A 9,969-nucleotide genomic window follows, 5' to 3' on the forward strand; every position below is an offset into this window, starting at 1 on the left:
AGAATTAAAATAGTCTAACCATTGAACGAATAAGAACATTCAATATTTGTTTTATATATCTCGTATATAAATTCCTTTTCTACCACTTAATTTTATTAATCACCAGGAAAGCAAAATAAATTTTAAAAATATGTAAAGCGACACCAACACCTAAATCTGTGAGTCTAGGTGGTCACAGTGTTTGGTATACGCTCGCGTTTGTCAGCGTTGCCAAGGTAGCTGCGGGTGAGTGCTGAGTGCATTGGAAAATGGACTGTTGCACTCGCGCAGAGTGCAATAGTCTTTTTAAAGAAATGGCAAAAATAATCAATTGTAATTGACCAATCAAATGATAAGAACCTTTGTATGAGTTATATGACTTATAATATTGGAAGAGTTTCATATTTTTTGTGTTTTTATTTCTCCAACAGTGCCAACGACAGACCGACATTCAGGGATATCGTTAGACAGATGACAGAAATACTAAGCAAGCTAAGATCAGGAACATTGCGCAACTATCACTATAACTATAAGTAAAGCGATTGGAACAATGAACTAGTGATGGATTGACTTGACTGTGTATGTCCTGGCGTGATCTCTTCCTGCTATCATGCGATGAATGAATGAATGAATGAAAGTGTGCTCTCATTTTTATGCCCCTTCCATAATATTGCTGTTACTTAGCTGGTTACTAGGATAACAAAGTTGGCGAATAGCTGTATACCTGCACACCTGTCAAGGCTTTCAACTCAAGCAGAATCTGGCGGTGTGATCGTAGATCCTCTTTAGATGGCAAACTGATGCTTATGTCATGTAATCTGAGGAAGGCCATGTGGTCAAAGGAAAGGACGTCTTGGACCATCATTACCCAGTGTGCTAAGAAGCAGTGATAGCAAGATGCAGCTGGAAATAGGACAACTCTATATAGATATACTGCTTTCAAATGTGTTATGTTCTCTCTCTTCTTGCAGGATTTAATGTACAAGTGTCCATTTTTACTTTGAAAAAAGACATGTTTTTACACTGCCCATTTTAAAGTGTGTTCTCATCTTTTAAGTATGTTAGATATATTGTCCATAAAATTAAGAGGAGCTTAAGTGAAACTTAAATGTAAGTTTAGAGTCAAGCCTACGGTTTATTTGCTATCACACTGCCAAAACCTTATGTGGCTTTGTCCAAATCTAGTATCATATGTCTCAAAAAGGTGATTTAGTTATAAAAACCTGTCTTAAAAGAAAACCATATTCAAAATATGAATAGAAAGTTGTGCAGATGACAGGTACAATACGATTGTCTGAAACACTTTTTTGAAACTAGAAACGAAGCAAGTCACAGAGCTTCACAGGTAGACTCTCTAAATTATGGTAAATGAATAGCAAAGGTATAATATGTTGATTGTAATGTACTGTGGTATGGGAAACTCACAGAGTACTCAACACTGAGTACTTGTCTTTGTTATCAGCATTTGATCAGAGAATTCAGACCCTATCAAGTTATATGTTGCTCATGGATGAACAAGTAATATACCACCATGCTTCCATCAAACTTTGATTTCAGGTGTATGCTTGTTGGCAATTTATGTATAATGCATTGTGCCAAGAACAGGTGCTAAGGGCTACACATGCCTGAAACCTGGTTATGTGTATGCATTGAAATGCTAATATAACATTCAAGTCTGACCATGAGGGTATTTTTGGTCCCCATGAGTGACTATTCAAGATGGTGTTATCTCATGTAGCATAGCAAGTACTTTCTGTAGTATGAACATGTGGACTGGGAAGCATACCAGGTGAACTTGTTTTTCTTGGTCCGATTTATCCAGTCCGTATTTTCAAACAGTAAGTGTACTTTCAGAAGTGACTGCCGGCAAAGTGATAGTCCTGTGAGTTTCCTTCTTCCACACATAGTGACACTCTGGTAATGTAGATGTGAACTTTTAGACCCAATGGTTGTTTTGCCTTTCTACATGTGTAAGAGCCAATAGGAGTTTCCTTAATGTCATGATAATGTCGCTTGTGTTAATTCCTATCCGTTAAGCTTAAAGCACTCTTTGTCTTTGAATGTCAACTATTTGCTGACATAGTCATGTCTATACTATGTTTGGAATGTGGCTCAGGCTTGCATAATAGACTTTTTCAGCAGCTGATCAGAAATCTGAAAGATTTTGCATGCGATAAACAGAAACACCACAACCAATTGTATACTGGCGTCGGCTCATTCAATGAGCGTGTTTTGTGTTATGATTGTTCACATCAATCATGTACCGAATTGCTCTTTTAAGATAAAGCATGTTAAACACAGCATCCAGTGCGTGGTCGAATATGTGTTCAAATTGCCAGAAATGAATTTGTTGAATATATTTGATGGTCACGAATGATTGGTGTTTTTCGTTAAAATCTTCCTGAAAAGGTCTTTAGAAACGTGATCAAGTTGAAAGTCTTACGTACATCCACTGTGGAGACAATACTTCAGCGAACGTTTGCTGATGTATGTAATATTATCATACCACTAAGGGAAACATCAATGAACACCGCTAACCAGATATATTTCCATATCTAGTCAGTGAGTGTGTATTTAAGCTTTATATCTAGTCAGTGAGAGCGTAATGCGCAATTCGCGTAAACCGGGCATGTGAAATGCACGCTGTACGTAATAGGGGGAACAGTCATCTAATTTTTGTAATATTTTTCTATTTTGCAACAATTAATGTTTAAAAACGTAATTATTTCAATATTTAAAATGACTTAGTGGTATGATAATTTCGTTATTTGGTTCAGCGTCGGTATGGTATGGGAAATAATTGTGCGCTCAGTCTCATACTGGGTTCAGCCTTCGACTTCACCCAGTATGACTCTTCACGCATGATAATTTCCTGTACCATACCTCCGCTTCACCTAATAACTAATAGTATTGTCTAATAATATGGATGAGCTGTGTTGGCAGTAGAATAAATGTAATGAAAACTTTGGTAAATATTTTGACATTTTTATGTAACATTTTGAGAAATGTTGATCTTAGATCTTTGTTGATTGATATCTGTGATAGAGCAAGGATGCAAAGTTACGGAAACATGATCATTGACAAAGATCTGTAATGGAAACATCTCAGAATGTTGCTTCTAATAAGTGGCAGAATGCCTCTATTGGTTTTACCCTATTTTTAATTATAGTCAATATTGTTATTACTAAAGGATTGTGGCAGTGATTTTGGAAGTTGCATAATTATGTGAAAGCAAATTGGGGTTAAAGATGTGAAAGTGTAGCACATTAATATGTGCATTGGTGCTGACTAACTGTATGTGTGAATATGTAAGGTTGAATGATTTGCTTTTTATAAGAGCAGTTGTCACCGTACTCTTTGCTGTTATCGCTTGATATTAGGAAGAGGATACTCGCATGGTGAGCACAAGAGAAAGATGTTAGACTTTCAATATGTTTTGTATGAAAAGACTTCAAATTTCACTATTTGAAAAAAAGAGGTTTATAAAAGGTGCAATTTAATGTTACTTGACGAGTTAACTAATATTGAAAAATATTAGTCTTCAAAGTTAGTTGAAATTTACTTGCATAAATCATGTGATTTCACTGCTTTTGGTACCTCTCGCAAGAAATCACCAAATACGTAAGAAAAATAATGAGGAATCTAACAGGCCTATATATAAAGTATTAAAGAAAATGTAAATTTTTGGCCATTTTCTCTGCTCCACTTAAACATCCATGCAATAAGCTTAAAAATATCTAGATATCTAGGTGTCCCCTTAATCCAGACAACGAAAATGAACTAAGAATAATTTTGTTTCGTAATGCTGGTTTAGTTTGACTGCTGTAGTTAACAACTTGAAGCAGCTTAGACAAGGATTAGGAATGGTAATTTGACCAACGGACGCAGACTGTAAATCGGTTTCCCATTTGATACGGAACAGTGGTGAATGGAAGCATTTTCCTACATTACATATTCATAACTTGCCTAGACATGAGTTATAACAAAGAGTATATTTGTCACAAATTATATTGTGTACATAGTCATGCGATATTGTATATAGAACATAAACTAAGATTAACAGCAGCTCAACATCAAGACTTTTTTGTTTAATTGTTTGTTCATTTTTTTATAAGAAAACTCTGTATCAAATTAAAGTGATGCATTGAGGCGGACAATTCCTCCCTCACTGTGTAATATTGTAATCTTAGACCAGCTTTACATGTATGTAATATTTGTATTACCGGCAGGCAGCTATCATTATCATCATCAGTTGTTTCTTGTGTAATACCAAGGAGCTAAACCCATTTAAGGCAAATAGAGGAATACTCGCTTGACATCACCATTGCTTTTCATGGTCTGTGTTATTTTTATCCAGTGACAAAGGAACAGTTTTGTTGAAAATGTCATCAAAGTACTTGGTTATTTACAAAATGCTGTGGTATTATGTAAATTCTCCTCTGACTGACTGCCCCACCCAACCACCATAACTTAATTCTTACCACGCAGAGTTAAAGCATTGTGATCATTCACTTTTATATATCTCTATATCTGTTTACATCTAGCTCAAATCTAAACATCTTTTGTGTTGTTTAATGTAATCTCTCAAAGCATGAAAATATCCATCAATCTTGAAGAAAAATGCAATTTTATTATTGTTATCTGGAAGAAAATTACAATCAAAAATGGACTTTGGTTATTTATTTTCTTAATTTAGCAGCTCATTAACCAGAACAATTTAGTTTAAGAATGAAATGTATAGAATAGAGAAGGTGGTAAAATACTGTCTGTGAGGGGTCAAAGTGTAGCATTTGGTGAAGTTATGCCCAAAGTGTTTTTTCGAATTCCAAACAGGTAATGCAAATTCCTCTTGTTACCCTTTTATTATAAGTCAGCTGCAACTTTTCAAGAGGAAAAGTCACATGTATGGTGTCGGAGATAAAGTAGTACAAAAATAATAACAAAAGAATGGGCGATGTCAAGTGAGTTATCTATTTGCCATAAAAGGTCCATCTATTATTAGAGACCTTGGTTGAGTTTTAACAACTCTATAGTATGGTTATGAAAACTTTTACATTTTATCTGCCCCCTCCCACCCATTTTAAGTTCAATATGCAAACAGAGATTTGATTTTTAGTTTTAGTAATTACCAAACTTTGTAACAGGATGGTTGAATTGATATCTTAAATGTAGAGATTAATTTCCATGCATAAATATTTATTGCTATTTTAAATTTATTTAAAAAATTGAATAGAAAACATACACATAAAACCAGAGCTTCTTTCCTTGCCTCCTGTTTTCTTCATTTTTCATTAGAAGAATGTCATGACTTTTAGAAACAACACTAGGAACATTTCTTACGTGTACACTAAGCTAAAACATTTTAGAAGAAACATTGTCATTTGTATTAACAATTTTTACTTGATTTGTACCTGAAAGTGTGAGTTGAATTTGAGCTTGTGATTTGGTTATTTGGCTTTCATCATACTGGGAGTTGTTATCACAAAAGAGAGCATCTTGTGCACTATTCTAACATTGCCTCATGTGTCACCATGGTATTTGAATTGCATTCTATTCAAAAAGTCTTGCCATACTGATTTTATTTCTAAATATGTTCTTGCTGAATGAAAGTGTGGTAAGCCAAGTGTTCTGAAGTGTCACAGAAGTGGTGCTTGTTATAGGCAAAATATCTCATTCTTGATCATGAGAGCCAACTTGGGTTCGCACAGTTATTTGCGTCAAGCATACTACGCAAAGCCAGATTTACCAATCACGGTCTTTGGTCGCGCGATTGTGTTGTTTCACAACAAGTACGTTGCCGCAACAGTACGCAGAAGGTACTTCTAATGATCGAGAATTAAATATTTTGCCTATTGTAGTGAACATTCCAGTCATTTTGTGTCTAATGGGAGACAAGCAGCTTCTGACTTTCTGTTTATTTATTATATAAAATGTGATAAGAAAGTAATTTAATAGTCATACTTTCTCATCACATATATGCTGCAAAGTGACACATGAGGACTGAATGCAAGTCAACCTTAATCACACTTCTGGAGTCACAAGGGGCAAAATGACAAGTATGATTTTGCCTTTGTGACAACATCTGCTGGGCAGTGTTCATTAATGTTGTGCATTTCAGGTTTGTCAGGATTGCCATTATGAGCCATGATTACTTGCATTGTTATCCATTACACAATGTGGTAAACCTAGGTGAATGCTTAGAAGGTATTCTCTTTTGTAATAAAAAGTCCAAAACATGGATACAAAATCACTGTCTGGTAGCTAGCATCAACTAACGTGAGAGAGATATCTATTATCTTTGTTTTTTGTTTTTTTAATAGTAACCTAAGATAAATTAGAACAACACAGAAAAGGAAGCGTCTCTTAAAAGAGGGGTTTGTTTTTAAATGTTATTTCTATCAATTAGTGCAATTATGTAGTAAAGGTACCCTATACTTATTGTCTAATAACTTAAAATATCAACAAAAATCATGTCTACCTTGTCTCAGCTAGCTCTTATTTGATTTATGAAATCAAGAAAAAGAGGTTTTTAAATAGCAACTAAATCATGAAACACTGAAATAAACATGGATATAGTTGCAAAAGATGATAATTTTCTACACAAAATGTTTTTAAATCTGTGTTTAAGTAATTGATACAGGGATTGTTACTGTTTTGGCCCTTGTATGACATGAACATGTTCCTAAGTTAAGTTTATACTTACTATGCGGTTTGATGATTTGGCAAATTTGCTTCTGTACTTATGGCACATGTAATGTGCATGACCCTGTACTCACCCATTCTCAAGCCCTGCTATGAGCATTCATTAATATGTCATGGTATATGATTTGACAGCACGCAGCATTGCACAAGTATTATGCACATTTTAACTTTTGTGATGAAACCAATTGACCGTTTCGGTAACTCTCAGAACTCCTTGCGGTTAGACTCGAAGAATGTCGTCATTTGACATCCCTCTAATGCGCACAGCACATCGTTTAGCTAACATCGCTACTGCGCATTGGAAGTTGGTGTGATGTCAAATGACAACATCTTGGATCTAACGCAAGGAATTTTAGGATTTACCAAAAAGGTCAATTCATATGCAAAAAAGGAGACCATTTGTTTTTGCTCATTGTGGGGTTGAGTTATGATTGTGAAGCAAGTATTGACAATTATTTACAGTACCGATACTGTGTAACTCTAAAGCCCACATAATTGCATGATAGACTATGAACAGATTTTTGTTTCAGTATTTTGATTCCATTCCCTTTTTAAATGCAATTTTGATCATGCATATGTTGCTCGGCTTCTTTTGATCTTTGTACTATGGCTTTATTTTCTTATTTGGACATGCGGAAAAAATACCATATGCATATACAATCTGGTTGTGCGTTCCTTTATCCTTTTGCCAACCTTTTTGCACCCCAAAGTTGACTACAAATGATTGAAAGTATAAAGGTATATTAGTACATGTTTTGCCATACAAGGGCCAATTTGTTAAAGGATGTTGAAAATTTACACATAACAGTAGATCAATGAATAGAAAGTCAGTATTAAATGTCAATATAATTGTATGGATCAGTATATACGGTAGTATGAAACACAATGAAATGAAATAGTATTATCCTCTATTGTGAACCAGGGTCTGGATTTACAAGCCTAACATACAAAGATTGGTCTTAGGTCCACACACTCATTTGAGGCTTATTTAGGCTAAGATATATCAAAGTGTCTAAATTGGCCTGAGACTTAGCATAGTGTTGGAATGCATGAATGGCAGGCATCTTGGTGCCTATGTTGACATAAAAACTCAAGCAAGTACTCCAATGTGAATCTAGACCCTGGGGGTTGTAGTCCTAATTATATACTAGGTGTGGCAGACAGCACCAGATTCAAATAAACAATTTCAGTCACAAAATGGATGTGGATGGATCTTTAAAAGTTGTGTACTTGAAAAACATAGCATAAACCACTTTCCACCATTAAATTTGTTTCTTTCATTGTTGTTTCTGTTTGTGCCAAGTTGGTCATTTTATAACTTAATCAGAGTACTGTATAACTCTGGTGTAAACAGGGCAAAAATTGTTGTGACTACAACCAGGATTACAAGACATAATTACACATTGACAGAGACTGTGAAGTCCTCGACAGTAAGTATCCAGATTCAATGTAAAGCAGGGCTAACATAAGGCTAGTGTTTGTAGAATCTTTTCAAAGTAGCCCTAATAATAAAAAAAAATATGTTGAGCTTTGGTGTAAAGCGCGCATTGGGTTTGGGGCTTACGTTTGGTTCAAGGGCCTTGTAGGTTGAAAGACAAAAGTCTTGTGTATTCTTGGACGTACAATTTTTCCCAACTAGTGCAAATGTGACCAAATACTTGAACACCTTTAAATACCATCATTCCATTCTGAATTTTATCATTTCATCTGTATCTTTGTAAGTGTCATTATAAGGGAAGAGATTTGAATATGATGAAGATGTTTCTATGACAACATGATAGTATTAAGATAAAATCCCACAATAATTAATAGGTGCATATAGTACTAAATATCGTGCATGCTGTTATGATATTTAGAATGAAATATTTTGTTATTTATTATTGTGCTTATTTTATGTTTTACAATGGTACAGTTTCAACTTTTAAATTAGTAAGTAATGAACACAGTCACAAATCATGTTGAAGAAAATATTTCATGAATTCACAAATCATGGTTACAAAGAATATTGCAATGTATCAGCTAGTGGGGTTTGTGTAGAAAGCGTGAACTAAAATGTATGCCAAAATCGATAGATAATCAGATACATAAATCTATTATGCAGGTTTCATTGTAGAAAACATGAAGATCATGTTAAATCAACTTGTGGTCTTGGCATTGTATGGTCATACCACAGGGTTATTTCTGTATGCACATTCATCATGCACAGACCGTATGTAATCAGACATACCTACTACCAAAGGCAATTTTAGGTTTCTGAACTGCAATGTATGGTAGCTTGTTTTATTTACAGTATAACTGCAAAAGGGAGTAAGAGTGCCACTTGTTTGTTTTTATCTCCGTATAGTAAGTGCTCAGTGCATGCTTCATGCACTGACCATGTGGAAATGAATATGCTTGCTTACTTAATCTCATTCCACGATTTGGACATACTGAAATCTCTCCCAACATAGAGAGTTCTGTTAAGAGGGAGAACTTAACCAAACAATTGCCCCATGAGATTTAAAACTGTTCTGTCCCTTACTGTTATTCTGAACGTTCCGATGCAATAACAACAACAAAAAAGTTGAAAAAAATCACAAAATTGGAATCTAGATCCACTTGAATTAGTAAAACAGGGTGATTTTTGGACACAAATTTTAGATTTAATTCTCTTTGCTCTGCCAGTATAAAATGCATTAGATGCATAAATGTTTGAACAGTGTCGCACATTAATGGGATTAGGTACAAGCTGCATTACAACCTTTTGCATTCATTTAATAATTAGTGAAAGGTCAGGGAGGTAGGGTATTATATTATACATGTACAAGTATAGAATAGTATAGACCAAAGCAAAGGAAAGCAATGTTCCGAAATGCATTCAGAATAGTGATATATGAAGGAAGAGTCATCTTGAACATATGACATGGTATGATATTAAAGGGCCTATGTGCAATGGCTGAAAACACAGGTTTTAGATGAATTATTATTATGTTGTTTATGTTTTTAAAACACTATATTTTGTTACAAACCATTTACAGTTGTGTTTTTTGTTGATATTGATATGCTTATACAGAAAGGGAGACTTATATCGCAGTTGTGGGGATTTTAACTTATATTTTAGAGTTCTAACACATCACATGGGGTGGTCGTTAAGCAAATAATGCTATGTAGTGTGTACTAAGTAAGCACAGATTGCTTTTACCCAGTAGGTGTACATTAAGTTAATATTAAGATCAACCCAGATGGTTTTCATTGGTGGTATGCACCTACTTTGGGTAAAAATGCATCTCAGTCTCTTATTTGAGTTTT

General features: G+C 34.6%; 1 protein-coding gene across 1 annotated transcript in view; it reads left to right on the forward strand.

Moving 5' to 3' along the window:
- The window catches only part of LOC140149652 (tyrosine-protein kinase SYK-like), a 71,692-nt gene extending 67,374 nt beyond the window's left edge, over positions 1 to 4,318 (forward strand). Inside the window, exon 17 of the mRNA XM_072171735.1 lies at positions 411 to 4,318. Within this exon, the coding sequence (XP_072027836.1) occupies positions 411 to 516 (106 nt within the window). The 3' untranslated portion in view covers positions 517 to 4,318. The remainder of the gene's footprint in view (positions 1 to 410) is intronic.
- The last annotated feature ends 5,651 nt before the right edge of the window (positions 4,319 to 9,969 follow it).

This window comes from Amphiura filiformis, chromosome 1 (assembly GCF_039555335.1).
Source record: "Amphiura filiformis chromosome 1, Afil_fr2py, whole genome shotgun sequence".
Taxonomy (NCBI): Eukaryota; Metazoa; Echinodermata; class Ophiuroidea; order Amphilepidida; family Amphiuridae; genus Amphiura; species Amphiura filiformis.